This window comes from Lepidochelys olivacea, assembly GCF_965140295.1.
Source record: "Lepidochelys olivacea isolate rLepOli2 genome assembly, chromosome: 16".
Classification (NCBI taxonomy): Eukaryota; Metazoa; Chordata; order Testudines; family Cheloniidae; genus Lepidochelys; species Lepidochelys olivacea.
The window spans coordinates 6,652,326-6,672,650 of NC_140426.1; the positions used below are offsets into that span (position 1 = coordinate 6,652,326).

The 20,325-nt window shown below is 52.3% G+C and overlaps 1 protein-coding gene across 11 annotated transcripts in view; it reads left to right on the forward strand.

Moving 5' to 3' along the window:
* The window catches only part of GRIN1 (glutamate ionotropic receptor NMDA type subunit 1), a 78,330-nt gene extending 58,367 nt beyond the window's left edge, over positions 1 to 19,963 (forward strand). For 2 of the 11 annotated variants that reach the window (XM_084650195.1, XM_084650199.1), the window contains 7 exons: positions 158 to 315; positions 1,223 to 1,384; positions 6,001 to 6,110; positions 7,607 to 7,752; positions 9,953 to 10,018; positions 10,455 to 10,565; positions 17,615 to 19,963. In XM_084650195.1, the coding sequence (XP_084506321.1) occupies positions 158 to 315; positions 1,223 to 1,384; positions 6,001 to 6,110; positions 7,607 to 7,752; positions 9,953 to 10,018; positions 10,455 to 10,565; positions 17,615 to 17,683 (822 nt within the window). In that variant the 3' untranslated portion in view covers positions 17,684 to 19,963. Of the gene's footprint in view, positions 1 to 157; positions 316 to 1,222; positions 1,385 to 6,000; positions 6,111 to 7,606; positions 7,753 to 9,275; positions 9,318 to 9,952; positions 10,019 to 10,454; positions 10,566 to 17,614 lie in introns of those variants that run through there. The other 9 variants (XM_084650200.1, XM_084650201.1, XM_084650202.1 and 6 more) reach the window with 7 other exon arrangements.
* Positions 19,964 to 20,325: the final 362 nt, after the last annotated feature.

The window sequence follows — 20,325 nt, forward strand, 5'->3', positions numbered from 1 at the left end:
CCGGCCCTGGTTCACCAGAGAAGGGAGCAGTTCGGACAAGTGAGTGGCAGCTGGACATGCAGGGGTGAGGTGGGAGGGAGTGAATGACCCCCGCCCAGCTCACTGTGACTGCTGGCCCTGCACAGCACTCACAGCCGGGCTCTGCCTTGCCTTGCAGCTGCGGAACCCCTCCGATAAGTTCATCTACGCCACGGTGAAGCAGAGCTCGGTGGACATTTACTTCCGGCGGCAGGTGGAGCTGAGCACCATGTACCGGCACATGGAGAAGCACAACTACGAGAGCGCTGCCGAAGCCATCCAGGCTGTCAGGGACAGGTGAGAGAGGGGCTGAGTCCTGCCTAACTGCGGCAGACCGGGCTGTGGGGCCTGCAGGGACCGCGCTGCCGTCCCCCACCCCCCCAGGCTCGCTGCAGCTCTCGTTGTTGGTCAGGGCGTAGGGCCTGGCGCAGCGTGCGGGGCCAAGCCCAGCCTGCCAGTGCTGCAGGCCACGCGGGGGCGCTTCCTAGGAGACGATGTCCTGGCTGGCTGTGGGCTGGGATCTGTGACCTGGAATGAAGAGAAGGCGTTTGAGGTGCTGGGCTGGATGGGGGCCAGATTTCGGCACACTGGGGCTGGGTGGGGCTGGTCCCTGTGCCAGAGGGCTACCGGTTATGAGCAAAGCAGGGCCATTCAGCTGTCCACAGGACTGTGCTAATGCTATAGGGGGCAGGGGTATGGGGGGTATGATACCTGGATATGCTAGTGCTATAGGGGACAGGGGCATGGGGAACGGGTATGACACTTGGGGCAAGCGCAGAAAGGTGTAAAGCTTCTCTGGGTGGTGCTTTTGGGGGGTGGTAGGGTCGTGGGATACAGACTGGAAAGGGCCTCTCCCTACTGCACAGAAAGCAGGGCTGAGACCTGCCTTTCCACTGTGGACCATGAGATGGCGTCTCTACAAGGGGCTGAGAAACGTCAAGTGCTGTGTAAACCCCATTTCGCATTCATGGTGCAGTGTATTATGGCTCTGAAAGTGCTTCTGCCCTTCAAAAGAGGGCTGCTGCATGCATCAGAATGGGTGCTGCTGCTTCCCTTTAAGAGACTATATTGGCCTTGCCTGATGGTTATATTAGAGCTGATAACTGTTAACACTCTCTGCAGATCATGCAGCTGTAGTAAGTTAAGACAAGCCAGTCCATGCTGCCACACTGACCTGGCTTCTCCTTTCTCCGTGCTGCATTAGCAAGCTCCATGCCTTCATCTGGGACTCAGCAGTGCTGGAGTTCGAAGCCTCCCAGAAGTGTGACCTGGTGACAACAGGGGAGCTTTTCTTCCGCTCTGGCTTTGGAATTGGGATGCGCAAAGACAGCCCATGGAAGCAGAACGTCTCCCTGGCCATCCTCAAGTCTGTACCCAGCTCTCAAGGAGCACTCTGAGCTCTCCATACATTGCATGTGCGAGAGCACGATCAGCTGTATGTGTGCAGGGGTTAGAGTAGCCACGTTCCATCCAGGGGCTCAGGAGACCTCTGCTGAGCTGTTGCTATCACCTGCCTAACGCTCCCCAACCAGCAGGACTGTGGACCTAGCCCAAGCAGTCCTAGAGATGCCAGCTATGGAGTCAGAGGCACTTTGAGCCTGGTTCCACAGGATAAGCCATGTCTGTTCCCTGGCAACTTGGAGGTGAAAGTTCCCATCTGGCTGAGACTGGGTTCCCAGGGGCTCAGCTCCAAGTGGAAGTTTATCAGAGGAAAATGCTAAGATTTTTTTCCTGAATGCTAAGATTATTTTTAAAGAAAACACAAGCAGGTCCCATGGTGTAATGGTCAGCACTCAGACCTCTGAATCCTGCGATCTGAGTTCAAATCTCAGTGGGACCTCCTGGGGCTATGTTGGTTTGCTGCAAAGCCTTAGGGTGCCTGGTTTCCGTGTCTCTGGGTGAACCAGAGTGAATTTTGGGGGGAGGAATAGCTCAGTGGTTTGAGCTTTGGCCTGCTAAACCCAGGGTTGTGAGTTCAATCCTTGAGGGGGCCATTTAGGGATATGGGGCAAAAATTGGGGATTGGTCCTGCTTTGAGCAGGGGGTTGGACTAGATGACCTACTGAGGTCCCTCCCAACCCTGATATTCTATGAAGACTCCTCAGAATTACCCCTTCATAAGATGGGGGGGATTGACTCTTTTTTCCAGCTCTTAGACAATGGAAGGCTTTGGGGCACTCTGCCTCCATGTCCACCGTCTCTCTGACCGACATGGGCTCAGTATGTAACTCGCAAGGTTTTTTTCCTAGCTGCCAGCACTGTGACGCCCCATAGGCTCTGAGAGCTCAGCTGAGCTCTGTCTCCCATATACAGCAGCACCAGTACCCACGACTCATATGTTAGGAGTGTTGATAAGGAGCAGTGCAGATGTGTGCCTATAATATTCCTCCATCAGTCCAGGGTTAGTGAAATATATAATATGTAACTCAGCTCAACTTTCACATCCTGCATGAGTTTGTGGCTGCAGTAGTTAGAAAGCACAGGAATGTAGGCATGGTCCATGTACATCAGACCTGAGGTCCATCTAGCCCGGCGTCCAGTCTCTGACAGTTGCCAGTGCCAGATGCTTCAGAGGAAGGTGCAAGAAACTCCGCAGTAGGCAGATGTGGATAACCTGCCCTCGGGGAAGTTTTCCTCCTAGTCTCCTATAGTTAGAGGCTGGCTTTTGCTCTGAAGCAGGTGAGTGTCAGCAAGTTAAAGAAGTATGGGCTGGATGAATGCACTATAAGGTGGGTAGAAAGTTGGCTAGATTGTCGGGCTCAATGGGTAGTGATCAATGGCTCCATGTCTAGTTGGCAGCCGGTATCAAGTGGAGTGCCCCAAGGGTCGGTCCTGGGGCCGGTTTTGTTCAATATCTTCATAAATGATCTGGAGGATGGTGTGGATTGCACTCTCAGCAAATTTGTGGATGATACTAAACTGGGAGGAGTGGTAGATACACTGGAGGACAGGGATAGGATACAGAGGGACCTAGACAAATTGGAGGATTGGGCCAAAAGAAATCTGATGAGGTTCAATAAGGATAAGTGCAGGGTCCTGCACTTAGGACGGAAGAACCCAATGCACCGCTACAGACTAGGGACCGAATGGCTAGGCAGCAGTTCTGCGGAAAAGGACCTAGGGGTGACAATGGACAAGAAGCTGGATATGAGTCAACAGTGTGCCCTTGTTGCCAAGAAGGCCAATGGCATTTTGGGATGTATAAATAGGGGCATTACCAGCAGATCGAGGGACGTGATCGTTCCCCTCTATTCGACATTGGTGAGGCCTCATCTGGAGTACTGTGTCCAGTTTTGGGCCCCACACTACAAGAAGGATGTGGATAAATTGGAGAGAGTCCAGCGAAGGGCAACAAAAATGATTAGGGGTCTGGAACACATGACTTATGAGGAGAGGCTGAGGGAACTGGGATTGTTTAGTCTGCGGAAGAGAAGAATGAGGGGGGATTTGATAGCTGCTTTCAACTACCTGAGAGGTGGTTCCAAAGAGGATGGTTCTAGACTATTCTCAGTGGTAGAAGAGGACAGGACAAGGAGTAATGGTCTCAAGTTGCAGTGGGGGAGGTTTAGGTTGGATATTAACAAAAACTTTTTCACTAGGAGGGTGGTGAAACACTGGAATGCATTACCTAGGGAGGTGGTGGAATCTCCTTCCTTAGATATTTTTAAGGTCAGGCTTGACAAAGCCCTGGCTGGGATGATTTAATTGGGGATTGATCCTGCTTTGAGCAGGGGGTTGGACTAGATGACCTCCTGAGGTCCCTTCCAACCCTGATATTCTATGATTCTATGAGTGCATAGCACTGCAAAAGCCACTGTTTATTCTTTTAATAGTTACTCTTATCATTCTGGGTATTCTTGTTGTCCATAGAAATGTCCAGTCCCTTGTTCAGTCTTGCTAAACACTTGGTATTAACGATAACCTGTGGCAATCAGCTCCTCTGACTAATTGTGCTTTGTGCAAAAAGGACTTCCCTGCATATGGGGTAAGAGGTCAAGTATTGTCATGGATCAAAAACTGGCTAAGAAACAGGAAAACAAGGATAGGAATAAATAGTTTTCATGTGTTAGTAGAAGGTTAACAGCAGGGAGCCAGACGGATTCTGTTTTAGGCCCAGAGTGGTTTTATACATTTATCAATGGGTGTGGGAAAGGGAGCAAGCAGGGAGGTGACAAAACTGACAGGTGAGACAAAATGATTTAGGTTAGTCAAGACCAGAGATGACTGTGAGAACTTCAGAGGCTGGGGATGGGCAGCATGATGGCAGATGAAACTCAGTGTTGACAAATGCGAAGTAACACATCTTGGAGAGAATAATTAGAACTATTCTTAGAAGACTCTACATTACCTGGATCAACTCAGGATAGGGAGTGGGCGTCAGCATGGAGACCTTTGCTCAGAGGGCAGCAGCGGTTGAGAAAGCCAACAAGCTGTTAGGATACATAGGGAATCGGAGGGAGAAAAATACAGACAATCCTGCCAGGCCTTTTTATAAATCAGTGGTGAGGCCTCATCGCTACTCTGTGTGCAGTGCTGGGCACCCCATCAGAATTAGAGAGGATTCAGAGACAGGCAGAGAGAATGACGAGCTCCCATCTGAAGAGAAATTGGGATGGCCCATGGCTTGGGATGTAATGAGAAAGGGGACTTGCCCCTGGGCACATGGCAGGCTTCAGTTGGGAATTGAACCCCAGTCCCTTCAACGCTAGACAGTGTGCCAGTCTTTGGACCACACTCGCTGCCTTCAGCCCCCCCGGCCCGGTAACTCCATCCCCTGGAGCACCCTCCTCAGTCCCTTCTGCCTCTGTTGGAAGGTGGGTCCCATCTGGTGGGGGTGTCCCTCCTGTCCACCTCCCTGTACTTCCAGCACAGAGCTGGCTGCCTCCATGGGAGTACCAGGGAACTCAGCACTGAGGTGGGCCAGCTCCATGATGACCCCATATGCTGGCCCTCTCTGCTACTCCAGTTCAGCAAGTCTGGCCTCGGGACGCTACCCTGGAGCACTGAGCACCATGAACTGCTGATTCTGGGTGCAGACACATGCCACTTGGCCACAGGGCACGTACTCACTCCCCCGCACTCTTCAGCACACTGTCAAACCTTCCGCCGGTCTCCAGTCCCCATCTCCATAGTTACACGGGATTGGCTCTGACTGGGGACCAGGCGATGTTAGGCTCTGACCTTCTAGAAGCTGACGATACAGGGTTTCCTGGATTTTAGTTATTATAATCTCCTAGCAGCTAGTTGACCCACTTGTGCAGACTCCCCTGGTTCCCCGTCAGCTGCCATGCGCTGCTTAGCCTGGGCCTCTCTGAGCTCGGGGAACAGAACTTTTCTCTCATGAACTGAGCCCATTGGTTCTGGAGGGTGAGAGCCGATGGACACGGAGCCTGTGAGGGCAGCTCTGCACTTGCCTTTCTGAGCAGCACTTTGAGGGGTTTGCTTTACTTGTGCATTACCTGACAGGCGGATTTAATCTCCCAACAGCCCCGAACGCTGCCTTTGGAAACACACCTTCCAGGATTGCGTAATGACGGGCAGGGGCACTAACTGCACCCCAGACGCTTCACAAATGCATGTTGCACACCCAGTGTAACAGCCCCACACACACACTGCTCATGCACAGGGTTACCACAGGCAGGACCATGTGTGCACCTGTCACATAAATAGAAGCTACATGCAAGCTGTGTAATGCACACACAATCCTCTGCCTGGAGCCACCGTGTGCTCCTCCGCCCATCTGCACACACATCACACCCCTTTTAGCACAGCCTGCCAAGAGCAAGCGCAGAGTAGCTCTTTCTGGCCTCTAGCCAAAGGGGCAGCGAAGCTGACGTGCAGAGAGTGAGGATGATGTGGGCAGGTGAATGCGACGGGCTGGTGTTTCTGACATTCCCCTGCTCCCATAGTGTAAGTGTGAGCTCCCACTGAGCCAGGCGGTGGTCTTCAGTGAATGCTCTGTATTGTCTCCTTGTGTTTCAGATCCCATGAGAACGGCTTCATGGAGGATTTGGACAAGACTTGGGTGAGGTATCAGGAGTGTGATTCCCGTAGCAATGCCCCAGCAACACTCACCTTTGAAAATATGGCAGGTTTGTTCTGCAAACCTCTTTCTTCCCATTGGCTTGTTAACCTGCTTTCCTTCACTGTAGCCCTCCGAGCTCTCCTGAGGTCTAAACTCCACTTCTGGGTCTGCGCTTCCCTGTGGTCTGGGAGTTTGCTGTGTTGAGCAGTGTCCTGTTCCCACTGGTGGATCGGAAATGGCTCTGAAAGGCCCATGCACCCCCTGATCTTCCCCTTTGAGGCCCCATTCTCATGCCTGTGATTTTAAATGTCACCCTCTCTGAACATGACTCACCTCCCGCTCCTCCAGCCAAGCCAAAGTGAAAGAACAGCCAGGCCCCAAGGCAGAGACCAGCATCCCAGCCAGAGCCTCAAGGGAACCAGGACAGGAGAAAACAAGCCGAGCATCATAAGCCAAAAATGTAAGGAAGGCAGCAGGTCTAGTGGCTAGAGCAGGAGGCTGGGGTGCAGGGCCCCAGACTCACTGTGTGACTTTGGACAAGTTGCTTCACCTCAGTTTCTCCCCCTGGAAAATGGAGAGAATGATACCTACCGAGGGTGGGAGCAGTAATTGGTAAGGAATAATTTCTTCAATTAGTTTTGCCATGTTTCCTGTTTGCAAATTGTCTGCAAACAGATGGCAGTCTTTTCAGACATCCTCACCCTACAGGGAATCACCCAGGAAGTCCCACCAGAAGTGCTGCATCAGTGGCTCCTTCCCCAGTGCTTTCTGTGGGGTGTTTGGGGTCCAAGCTGTGCTGACCGTATGCATCCCTGGTCAGAGTTCCCAGAGCAAGTGTGAGAACTGCCCAGAAAGAAACCAGTCTCTTCCATCTCCTCCCTCCCTTCTCCTGCCCCAACTTGAGACTCAATATGGCCACACCTCCACTGTCCCATCCCTCTAGAATTCATTTCCCCTGCTCCCGGCCCATAGTTTTGGCCATCAAAGTGGTCACCATGGGCAAGGGGCACCATGTGCAGCCTCACTACGCACATTCCTTCCCTACCCCCCCACCCCCCCGAGTAGACACAGAGCTTTAAACTCCAAGAGTCAGGCTTCCAGTGTATCCCTGTGAACACTCTGGGGTGGCTGGTATCTGTCAGTTGTTTGTATAGCCCTTGTCCCTGATTGCAGCCTCTGGGTGCTACAGTGATACAACCAATAATAATAATCCAAACTCAGAATTAGCTTTCCGTTAATATTCTGCAGTATTCCCTTCAAATTCCCTCTTTCCATGAACATCTCTCCTGGTAAAGCCGCTGCGAGGATATTCCCAGGAAGTGAGTGCAAAAAGGGTGTCAACATAGCTGAAGCAACTACAGTAAAAAATACAAACGAATCCTCATGGAAAGGCTCTGCAATATTCGCCTTCTGCTGTGCTCCGCCCTGGGGCATGTCTGGGGGCAGAATCCCTGGCTGCAAGAAGCTATTGCCGTGCAAAGGGTTATTGTAATTCTACAAGGGAAATGAAGTATCATGATGCAGTTTCCATTGTCCTCTGTGTAACTTTCCTGCTTATTTCAGGTGTATTTATGCTGGTGGCTGGAGGTATTGTTGCCGGGATATTTTTAATATTCATAGAAATAGCTTACAAAAGGCATAAGGATGCGCGGAGGAAGCAGATGCAGCTGGCGTTTGCGGCCGTTAACGTGTGGCGGAAAAACCTGCAGGTAGGACAAACCGTTTTTAGAGCAAGTCTCCAACAGGTGCGTTTTTCATTCCTTCACCAAATCAGTGAATACAGAGCTATGGGATAGCCCAGGGGCCCCACCATCCCTTCCCCTGGGTCCCTACTAACTATGGGGGTGACTGTGCTGCTAATGACCAAGGCATGAGTTCCCTGCCTTCTCAATGGGAATCCCCCGTGGCACTAACACACTGTCTGATGCAATCTCTCCCAGGAGGTGAGTTGTGCACAAATCTAACCAGGACATCTGGCAAAAATCGCTTCATTCTCAACTGTGCTCCCAGGGGTGGTCTGGCACATTGCTCGGCTGGAGGCTCCATGCAAGAGCTGGGTCTCATTCTGTTTGAGCAAACAGGGCCAGCACAGCTCCTTTAAAACGCCATTGCCTTGACGTACCGTTAGCTGACTGCGCTTGGCAGCAGATGATCACAGCATTCAGCTGCTGTCGATGAGCGCCCTGTCCTACCGCTGCTGTCTGTGTGGGGAAGGGCTCACGTGACCATTAATGAAACACAGCCAAAGCAACCCCCCGTGTAAGTGCAGTTGCAACCTTCATAACTGGGACCGATTCCAAAAAGAGGTGGTGTGTGCTCTTGTCAATTGGATTCCACAGATTTGGAGACGTGGGCATCTCTTGATGCCTGTGATTCATGCTGGGGGCTAATAATGCCAGTTACTGTTAGCACACAGATTCCCCAGGGCTCATGCCAAAGGGCCATTGCTTGCTATGGATTCTCTTGTCTACAAAGGGATCATTTCTCCTTGCCCCTCAAGTGAGGCAGGATCTGGAGGGAATCTGGTGTGCCTGACACCTTAACATAGCAACATAAGTGAGCCCGGTCCAGCTGGCCTGGCTAAACTTTCTCTCTTTCCCAGCTGCTATGGGATTAACCCTTGCTATGTCCATGGCCCCAGGTTAGGACATCTGGAGTTTCTCTCTGAACTGTCCAGGCTGTTTCTCGTATTTGGGGAAGCAAACCAACGTTCAAAGAGGAACAGATCCTTTATCCGACCAAAGGAAACCACTATCCAAAGAAAGTGTGAATGAAAGAGAGAGAAACAGTGATTGGGAACCTTAAAAGCAGTGTTGCTGTAACAAGTGAAATGAAATGGCCATGTGATAGCAGCATCGACTATGACATGGGAAAGGGCTGCTCAGGTGTAAATGACCTCCCTGAAAGCGGCAAAGGGTAAAGAATGAGGACTGGCTGCTCTATACTTTATTAGACTAACTGAGAGCTCTTTGGGCTCCGTTCACTAATACAGTATTGCAAACTCCATTTCTCTTTTCCTTTGCTTTCAAAAAGCAGCAGCACGGAAGTGGTTAAGTCTGCTGGGACAGAGCATTAGAGTCACACTGCCATTTTTCACTTGCCAACCTTCTAGAAACTACTGCACTGGGTCCTGGGCAGAATCTGTGGGACTGTGAGCTACGCATGTCGCCCTGTGGGTATAAACAGAGTCTCATGATAAAGATCAGTTTGACAATGTAAGACTTTTCCACAGGAGGAAACGTCAGACCACTAGTATCTGGTACATTACTAGAAGGTAGGCAAGTGGAAAGATTTATTTGTTAAACCAAACAAACAAAAATAATGGGGTTTGGGATCACAGTTTTGCCATGGCTATTTCCTGAGATGCCATGGAAGAAAAAGACATTTCATTCCATCCATCTTGCTTTCTTTTCCGTTTGTGCATGTCCGCAAAAGAGAGTACTGAAAAGGAGGAGGAAATGTATCCCCAAGCATGCACTATGCACCAGCGGGATACATTTTGGTTACCCCCGGGCGGTGGTAGAGCCAGACCTGGTTACTCCTTCCCCACCCGAGAAGGGCACGCTCATTGGCACTAACGCAGCTGGGGAGGAATTGTTCTGCCGTCCTGGTATCTGGCTGGTCCCCACCGCTAACAACGCCCTCTGCCCCCAGCGGCTGGTGCTCCCAGCCTGTGTTAACCAGGTCCGACTGTCTAACACCCATGGCTACATTTTTGAGTTCTGTTTCTCTTTGAGTTCATTCCAACCCCTGATGATGTCATAGCACTAACGCTTCGCTTCTTTCCTTTCTTTTCCTTTTTTTTCCCTTTTCCTTTGGAAAACGTTCAGCTTTGCTCAAATGCATCATTTAAATTTTTGAATACATTTTTTACAGAATATTCATACAATGACTTCTCTTTCAATGCAGTCCTCTCTCTCTCTTGTGGCGCTAGGATTCAGCTTCAGAAAAGGCCCAGAGCATTTTTTTTTAGTGGTAGGTGCAGCATCTCTCCCCTCGGTCTAGCTAGACTAGTTCTGGAAGCAAGGGGCAGGAGTCCTGCAGACATGTCTGTTAGGAACAAAATGTCATTTAGCCACTGAATTTTAAATGGCTCCCCCGGGAATTGAGGATAGCCATACAAACCTTTGAATGGACACAGAAAAGAACAGGGCTACTTCCCCAAAGGGGTTTGCGTTTCTCCAGATCCTAGGCCATTCCAGCTAGTCATAGCAGTACGTCATCCCTTTTGTAATTCCTTATTCAAGTTAGGGCCATGATGGCCCCTCGTGGAGGAGTTGGGAGTGACACCAGAACAACTCCAGTAGCCGTCTTACCTAAATGAAGGACATAACATGGGGCAGTATTCAACTAGATTTAGAGATTCCAGCAACACACTAGAGATCTAATCACTTATACATATTCATTTTAGGATAGAAAAAGTGGTAGAGCAGAACCTGACCCTAAAAAGAAAGCCACTTTTAGGTCCATCACCTCCACCCTGGCCTCCAGCTTCAAGAGACGTAGGTCCTCCAAAGATACGGTAAGAGGAAGAAGAACAATTCTGCCCTCTCTCTTTCTCTCTCTCTCTCTTTTCTGCCATCCCATCAACTACCACACACCCATCCCGAAGCTGCCACTGTACATGCATAGCCTCATGTTCGTCAACAGTCAGTCAGTGAGTCAGTCTTCCCGTGTACCTGAAAGGGTTCGGGGACTCCTGGAGAGCAGGCAGGAGCTGGTCTGTAGTCCTGTGATGAGTTTGGAGCTGCTACCGAGTTTTTTGTTTTGTTTTTGACTGGATGAGTTTTGAGTTTACTCTGTTCTTTGCTCACCATACTGGTGCTGACCTTTGGAAAACAGTGACAATTTTTCCCCTGTTCCTGAGTGTTCCTGTAACTGTTTGTCATTGTATGACACCCCGGTTTAATTTCGGCACTGTCTCACCTCACCGAGAGCCATGCGTGTCACATTCTCTACATGTGATTTTTGTTTGTGATTGATAGCATTCAGGACTTACTGCTAAGTGCACAAGTAACAGCTGTCTCTGGTTATGAGCAGCATTAATTCAGCTCCAGAAGAGAGACACCGATGGTTGAGAGAGGAGTTTTTAAAAACCCAACCTGATTCAAATAGTATATTTCGCTGCTTGAGTACAACTGCTTGCTGCCTCTAAAGCCCAGCTAACGTCAGACGGAAATACTGTCCTCTCCAGTTAGCATTTCAGACACAACTCAATGAGGTGGGCTGTTGAACTAAAAGCCAATACCACATCTGTGCCCTTTGCATGGTGCCTTTTGTTGTATGCCACTCTCTGCAGTTTGGCCAATCTATTGTAGCAGTTGGATGTGGGAGATCCATTTTGGGCCAGGCATCACAGTTAACAGGCTGCTGAAACCACCTCCAACCTGCCCGATCTGCAGATTTCTGCCCATTGCAGATTTGCTCAGGGCAGGTTCACATGGAGGCTGTTAGACATCATGCATGGCTGGGAACAGAGAGCCATTAATGAAACTGGGGTGGCAAAACGCAGCCCACCATGTTCCGCAATTCACTTAGCCTTTAACACAGAGTTGCAGCCCACAGAGACTAGAGGGACCTTTAGGAACTAGCATGTGATGGTCCATCTTGTTCCCAATGCATGATGGGACATGTAGTCTCTCTGGGCCATGGCTCTATATGCAAAATGGGGGTAACTCCATTTTATGCTAAAGTAGAGGCTTGCTCCCAAGTGATGTAAAGCACGGTTTGGATCAGGCCGAATGTGCAGTAGCGAGCTGCTGACCAACCAAGCCCTCAGCTGGGCCGGGTTGGGCTGCCCCTTCCCTAGAAGCCACTGCTGCTGCCATTTCACCGAATGGGATCCTTTACCTTGGCTGTCATCTCAGGATATGCAGCACATGCCAGCTGGTTCAGAGAACGCAGGGGAAGCCCCCCAGCACCTTGAGGAAGGGATCAGAGACAGCAGACTGGAAGGAACCACAGCGCTAGTGTTACCCGTGCTGCACTCTCCAGGCGGGGAAGCTCTCAGCCTGCACTAATGACCCCCCCATCACATCACATCACATCACATCCCCGAAACCCAGTACCGCTGAGCAGGCAGGAGGGTGTGAGGTGAGATTGCCTGCTGGGGGCCCCATGATGTCCCTCCCTCTAAATGTCTCTCCACCTCAAAGCACGGAGCATGGCCAGGGGAGCAGAGGGTGAGGAAGGAGGAGGAGGGGCGTGAAGGCTCTGAGGAGCTGGGCTGGGCTATGGAGCTGACAGGTTCCTTCGTGGGTTTCGTGTGTGGCATTTGTGACTAATGCCTCTCCCCGAGACCAAGAAAACCAAAGAGGAAATGAGGCCCCTTGTTCCAAAGTTAACCACTAACCCGGAGCGGGGCTGGGGCAAGAGCCCTACACGGGGGTGGAGAGCCATGGGCATGGGAGAGGGGAAAGTGTCTGGACTGGAATATCATAATGGAGAGCTGGGGGCCCTGGATGGAGTGTGGGGACCGGGGAGCTGGGTCAGAGGCAGGCCAGCTGGTGTAAGTGCTCTGCTGTGGGGTGAGAGGGGCTCAGTGTGCATGTCAGGGCTGTCTGGGGCCTGGAGTATTTGACATCCCACGCACAGGTAGGTGCTGCTCACGAGACAGCACCACCAGGCGCCCAGACTCCCGGGGCTCCCACCCCAGGGCAGGAAAGGCGTGACACCATAATGAGGCTGCGGCCATACCCCTCCTCAGTTACTCTCTAGAGCAGTGCCCTATTCCCACCACCCTTCCCTGCTCTCCAGTACGTCCCAGCATGAGGCCGCCACCGGACTCCCAGCCCAGCACTGACACGCCACAGAGCAGCAGCGCGAAGGATCTCACACTCCAGCCAGCCTTTCACGCTCCTGGCCAGTGCACTGGCCTCGCCCCCCACCGCACCCTGCCCCACCAAGCACAGCCTGTGGCCCTCGCACAGGCTCACACCAGAAGGTGCACCCCAACACTGGTTTAGTTCACAGGGATCTTCTTGTGCCCCATTATCCCAAGAAGACAGGTGTGGCCAAGACTCCCTGTCGGGCTGGTTGTGTGGGCAGAGACTCTGCCGGCTCAGGGGATTATGTGGCTGCTCTGCCTAGGGCAGCAGGTGACATGGCTGAGAGCTGGGCACCTCGCCCCCCATGCCCAGTCTGTCCTGCTGCTGTGTTCCCTGGAAGTGAGGATAGTTTCCACTCAGCCCTTGGCCCGGGATCCCAGATTAGATTAAAGTGGGTTGTAAAGACGTTGGCTTGTTGTCTGTTTTGTCACTACAAGGCAGAGATCAGGTTGTTTGGGCACCTCAGCTTCGTTTCCAGCCCGGAACATGTTTGAGTTTCTTCAACAGTCAACGTGGACGCTGACGCTCTTGGCTTTGTAGTGCTTGGGTTGGGGATAATTACACCACCCCAACGTACAGGACCCTAAATTACTGACGAGTGCTCTCAGCATTAACTCCAGCTGAATGCAGTTTTTATCTGGGCATTTCCTTGGTTTTAAAATTGTTAAAAATGTCATCTATGAACACTAAGCAAGAAACCCCTCAAACGCTGCCATGTATATTTTAATGATCAACAGATACAGCCTTTCAATCTGAAATCATTGTCTTGTACTGTAACATTTATGGCCAAATTCACCAGTACACTGGCTGCTTTATGCAGCCAGAAGGCCTTGGCCAGTGACAACAGGTTTACAGCTGCTTTGTGTGGCCAGTGCAAGGCAAATCAGCCAGAGCATGCCTCGCCGTTCCCTCCCCTTCCTGCCCTGCACATTCCCCGGGGCAGGCTCCCCCAAACGCCATCTCCCTTCTGAACCCCAGACATTCCTTGCATGCGTGTGGGCACACGTGCATGCTCACATCGGTACATCTACACACACATGCATAATTGCCAGCTCTTGGAGCAACACAGATTTAAGCGCTGCTGGAGCCAGTCTCAGCCAATGGGTGGAGAAGCTCCAGCCCTCGCATCATTTTCAGCCCTTCCCAAGGGGGAAAACCCCCTCCGATTGGCTGGATGCCTTCGCCACTTGTCCACCTCCTGGGGACGAGCAGCTCGTGAAAGCTGCTGTAGGTGATGGGCCGTGCTCACCCCCAGGAGCCAGAGGGGTTTGAGGGCTGCAGACGGTCCCTCTTTCAAAATGGCGTCATCTCTTACTCTCAGTGGGTTTGAGGCCCTTCACGAAGCGCCTCCCATATTTCTTCAGTGGAAACAAAGCCCAATTGCTTCCAGAGAAGTGCAGTCAGAAGGCAGCGAAGAGCCCTGTGCAGGCCTGGTGAATGGAATTGCGCCGCAGCTTTGCTAAGGGCAGCCTGATAAGTCCCGTTGCGAGGGATAGGAAACGGCAGCCATTTTGAAAGAGAGAACAGTTATGCTGAGTTTCTCTGAAGGGAGCCATTACTCTTCAGCCTCTGCTAGAGGAGAAACTGTCATTTCCAAAACATAATGGGGAAAAGTCCTTAAAAGTGCCTCTAAAAACTACCCGTTGCACCAGATATACTCAGCCTTCACCTCTCGGCTGGGGTGCGTGCAGTGATGAGCTGCCAAAATCTTAACAACGGGTTCCCTCCTCACCCCATGAGGGGGTCGTTGCTCACCCCCGCCCCCCGGGACTCCTGCCCCATCCAACCCCCCCCCACATTCCTTGACGCCCCCCCGGACCCCTGCCCCATCCACCCCCCTCCCCTATCCCCTGACTGCCCCCAGACCCGGGCAGGAGGGTCTCGTGGGCCACCACAATGGGTGCCCACCCCGCCCCTAAGAGCCAGAGGCACCTGCCGGGGGGCGAGGTGGGGAGTCCCGGGGGTGCGTACCTGGGGCAGCTCCTAGGAAGCATCCGGCAGGTCTCTCTGGCTCCTAGGGGTGGGGGAGCATAGCTAGGGGGGAGCAGGGGGAGCAGCCGCCCCCCACCGATCACATCAAAAGTGGCGCCTTAGGCGCCGACTCCCTGGGTGCTCCGGGGCTGGAGCTCCCACAGGGAAAAACTGGTGGGTGCAGAGCACCCACCGGCAGCTCCCCACCCTGCACCCGGCCCCAGCTCACCTCCGCTCCGCCTCCTCCCCTGAACCCACCGCCCCGCTCTGCTTCTCCGTGCCCCCCCACTTGCCGGCTTCCCGCGAATCAGCTGTTCGGCAGGAAGCCGGGGAGGGCTGAGAAGCAGGCCGCGGCTTCCCGCTTAGGCCGAGGGTGGCGGAGGTGAGCTGGGGCGGGGAGCGGTTCCCCTGCGGCCGCCCCCAGGGTTACCTGCTGCGGCGTGGGCGGCCCTCCTCGTGCCCCCCTGGCCCGAGCTCACCTCCGCTCTGCCTCCCTGGGCCTGAGCGGGGAAGCCACCGCCTGCTTCTCAGCCTGCCCCGGCTTCCCGTGCCAACAGCTGATTCGCGGGAAGCCAGGGGGGTGGAGAAGCAGAGCGGGGCGGCGCGTTCAGGGGAGGAGGCGGAGGCGGAGCGGAGGTGAGCTGGGGCCGGGGGTGGGGAGGGGAGCTGCCAGTGGGTGCTCTGCACCCACCACATTTTCCCTTTGGGTGCTCCAGCCCTGGAGCACCCGTGGAGTCGGCACCTAAGGCGCCACTTTTGGCCGGTTAAATTTAGAAGCCCTTTTAGAACCGGTTCTCCCTCGTGGAACAACCGCTTCTAAAAGGGCTTCTAAATTTAACAACCGGTTCTAGTGAACCGGTTCAAACTGGCTCCAGCTCACCACTGGGTGCGTGTGACTAGACAATGGTTGTGGGTTTGGGACAATTGAAGGCCCTTTCTTGAAGGCCCAATTTGAACATTAATTTTAGCTCATAAATTTATGACTGGCATTACTTGTCATGTCCAGAACATTCATTTAGTATTCAAAGAATAATTGCTGTAATCTTTCACGCAATACTGAATGCTTCATATAGAACAAAGAGACAGTATTGTGGCTTTAAGTGTAAAACTCACTTTAGCTGTAGCTATGGAGCCTCCCTTATAGACACTGCTTGTGATGCACACACAGTGACAGAGCACAGAGTCCCCCAAGACACCAGCAGGCTTTCCACAAAGACAGACCGAGCCACACATAATCCATGCAGATTCAGCTCACACTGCTCTAGTCCTTAGATGGCATTTGAGAGGCCATAACTCCCATAGGCATACCTGAGATGCACATAATCCCCTGAGAAACAGTACAAAATGGCAAAATACCAGTAGATACAGAATGAGATGGACACGCTCATGAAAAACACAGCACAAGGCACAAATAAATGCCAGACAAGATCCCTGAAGATCCCACTGAGAGCCATGCAATCCACTGAAAAACACTTTGTGGGCAACCAGTCATTACAGATCCCACCTGAGGTCCCAGACTGCCCTGGACAACTCCTGAGAGTCCATATTCCTCACACACAGAGCATGGGATGCAGCTGACACTGCTGGCCAGAGGGGTGATCAGAGCATTGTCAATTTCTGTCCTGACTGTTCAGTATATAAACCCTGCTCTGGGTTTCTGTGCTCAGGAAGCAGGGGTCGAGCAGGGCCAGAAGGAAGTGGTTAGTAGGGGCAGGGCTGGGGAGGGAGCGGATTGTCTCTGAGAATTGATTTGTCTATAAATAGAAATTAAGATCCAAATGAAGGAAAATTGGAAGTTCCTCTCTTGGGGCCTGATTCATCACCCTTTGGAATCTCCTTCCTTTGGCTTCAGAGGGCACTGCCTTAGCTATACAGGAGGGTATTATTCTACCAATGTGACAAGGAGCTTGGATTGACAAGCCATGTCTGGGATCTGTAAACCCCATCCTTTTCCTTCTGGGTGATGTTGCACCCTCTCCCTGAGCTCATGGTGGTGGGTTTCGAGGGCACAGTGCTTGGGGTTATGGTGCTCAGGCAGGGAGTCAGCAGCAGAAAGGAAGTCTGTCTAGTTTTAAAAGACTTTTCTTGGGGAGGGAGGAGTTTTGGGTACTAGCAGTTCAAACCAATTTCTGCCCCCCTGCAGGTATCTCCCATGGGGGGTGGGGGAGGCATTTCCAAATGAGCTTTTGCCAAACTAAATCTGCAGGAAAAGCAAGAACCAAATTCCAGGCCACATCTTTACCACATGTCATACGTTGGCATTTTCACATTAACAACAGTTTATCACAACTAAATCACGGGGCCCATTTCTTTACCCACTTGAGGGGAAAGTCAAAAGCAGATGTATTGGGACAAGGAAGCCAAGTGCCCTGAACTAAAAGTGAAATGGAGCAGCCCAGTGATAACTGACCCAGTGGGCTGGCTCAAATTGATTCGCAGGGTTTCTTGGTCTCATAGTTTCGCACAGGAGCTGAGACAGAATTGCTCACTCAGCGATATATAAGCTGCCATATTCTGTAGAAACTGTACTGTCTCCAGTGAACTCTCGTCCAAGCCAAGCTGTAAGGAATGCTTGGGAACTGTCTGCAGCAACTATGGAAAAGCTTTGATTGCATTTGTAATTGACACTAAGACTGCAACAGTTTTCCTGCCGTTGCATCATCCCTGAGTGCTACCCTGTAGGGACACACATTTGAATGAGCTGAGACAGGAGGGCAAGGGCCAGGGCTACCTAACATGTCGCTCTCCTTGTCTGTGTATTTGTCTTTTGCAGCAGTATCATCCCACTGATATCACCGGGCAACTCAACCTCTCCGACCCCTCAGTCAGCACTGTGGTGTGACATCCTCCAGCAGGAGCCATCAGTCCCTAGTTTAAGACGGCCCAGCCCAGGACTTCCTTTCAAAGGGACACTGATGGGTCCTTACTGGGGAGTCAAGAGGGACGTATCCTCCATCCATATGCAGTGACTTCATTGTCAATCTCCTGCCCTTCCTGGTCCTGCTGACAAGTAACGCCCCCGGGGGCCTGCGCTACAGAACTAGGGCCCATTCTGGAGCTGCGCTGTACAGAGATGATCACTTGCAAGTCATGCTATTTTTTACTCAGTATTGGCACTGGCTGCAGACGAGTTGGAATTAAGGCTAGACGAGATGGCTCTGAATGGCCCATGGCACGTGCCCTTCCCATGGAGCAGCGGCAGGAAAAGCAGGGAGGGAGTGGATGGTTACAAACATGTTGCATCCTTTGCAGGGGGAGGAAGAGAATTTGCTGAGACCTTGTTTGTTCCTAAACGCGTGTATGGAATATTATAGCCTATGCCACATACTTCACATGACGCAGGAGGACTGTGACTTGGTCGGGTAGCACGGGAGCTGCTGGTTCCTGTATATAGCTCAGCATGCAAGGCACATGTCTGCCTCTGTTCGAGTGTCATCATTTCAGGTGCAGCCACACAGTCCACTTTTGAAACATGTTCCCTCTGGCTACAGTTGGGAAGAGCTTTTTCTCCAGCTCTCTCCATTTCCAGATGATGATAAAGTCACCGCTCCCTATTCACCCACCCCACCTGGCTGCACCGGGCTGGCCCCCTCCCTGTGCCCCCATTAGCTGCTGGTTTCTACATGGTCATTCGCTTTATAAGTAACACTGGTACCACCTCCCTCCCTCCTTCTCCCCCACTGCTGGCACCACTCCACCCTGCTGTGACACAGGTGGCTCGGGGAAACACTGCTGCCTGCTTGGGGAGGTCCCCTCGGTGTGTTTTGAGCTCCCCCTTAAGGCCATCTGCACACAAGACATTTGTAAGGGCCAGGACCCACTGAGCACCGCTGCAGATGGATGCCCAGCCCAGCAATGCCACGTTCAGTAATAAGGCAAGGCGGCCCTTGCACCAGGCACTGGTGGGCACTGACATCACTGCCCTGGATAGTTTGGTCCATCCCTTGCCTTTGCCATCCACCTCGCTGCCCCGGCATCTCCATGACTCATGCTGCAGCAATGTGTTTCATAGCAAAAGGCTGGCAACGCGATGCCAAAGGCTTTCTGCCCCGTCCCCTCACAGGAGCTAGACAGACATTCCTGCTGAATGCCCCTCAAGTGCTTCTAGTGTCACAGAGTGGCCTCCCAGCACCACTAACGAGGGCTGTTGTGAGCAGTGTGCCCTTGGCATGAACACGGAGCTGAACACACACTGGTAGGATCCAGCGCACACTGGCTTACCCACCGGACCTGCACTCACCATGGAACCTGAAAAGTGAGCTCACTAGCACCATCACCAGGCCTCCTCTGAACACGCCACAAGGGCTTGCCGTCAGCCTGGCATCACTGGCATCCCTACAGACAGAGACTAGGCACAGCCCACCCATCGTGGTGACCGCGTCACCGCCACACGTTCAACGGACAAGCCGCAGAAGAGGGGGCGCTCGGAGGGACACTTGCCCATTCCCAAGGTTCTTGTCCATGCTCTGCCCAATTCATCCCACCCAGACGCACCCTTGTACGTATCCCAGCGCCATCGTCTCCTGTAAATCCGGTTGTGCAGGCAATGGGGAATGAATGGGGCCAGCAATGCCGGCCTGTAAACCCCATTGCAATATCTAATCGATTCTCTAGCAGCTGCACGGCAGGCAGCCCTACCCCGTGTACAGTGCATGTGTGTGTCTGTGTGTGTGTGTGTGTGTGTGTGTGCAAAGCTGTTGGTATATTTAACTCTCGCATGTGGAATGTGGATACATTTTTAAAAAGCAAACCTGTCTGCAGTGTGACACTAAAACACAGACCCACCCGGGGGCACTAACCTGTCATACCTAAGCAGTCTATGCCATGGCTACCTTCCCCCTCCAGACAGTGGGTGCTTTCACCCCAAAGACTGGTGGCTATTGCAGAAGGAATTGGACCGTACAGTATTTCCAGACTCAGTGGGCCAGATCCTCAGCTGGCATAAATCAGCGTACCTCCGCTGACTGCGGTGGCACCATTGATTCCAGTCAGGCGAGGCCAGTTTACACCATCTGAGAATTTGGTCCACTCTACATATACTTTGATGTCATGTAACTTAAAACACCATTTTGCAAGAGCTGGGTAAAGTCCAAACCGGACCATAAAGCGGTTTATTCCAGTGCCTCGTGCCTCCCTTCTTTTTGTAACCATTTTAAATTGAGACCCACCCAGCAAACCCACCGGCTGCCACCAGCTCTGAGCCTCAGCTGGCGTTACTGTCAAATAGTTTACAGATGACAAAAGACAAGGGATGGAGCAGAGCAACAACTCGCAGAGCCAGCAGTGGGCACCAGCTACAGGAGAGACCCGTCAAGAGCGTGAACGTGGGCCAACATGCCAGGGGATCCCTGATCTGAGCTTGGGCCATCACTCCAGACAGCATGTGAAGACGTGCTCAATAATCACGCCAACAGAAGAGCTGCTGGAGCTAGACTCATTCTGAGAGCAGCTAAATACAGCTGCATCCCAAGCCTGTTACCTTCC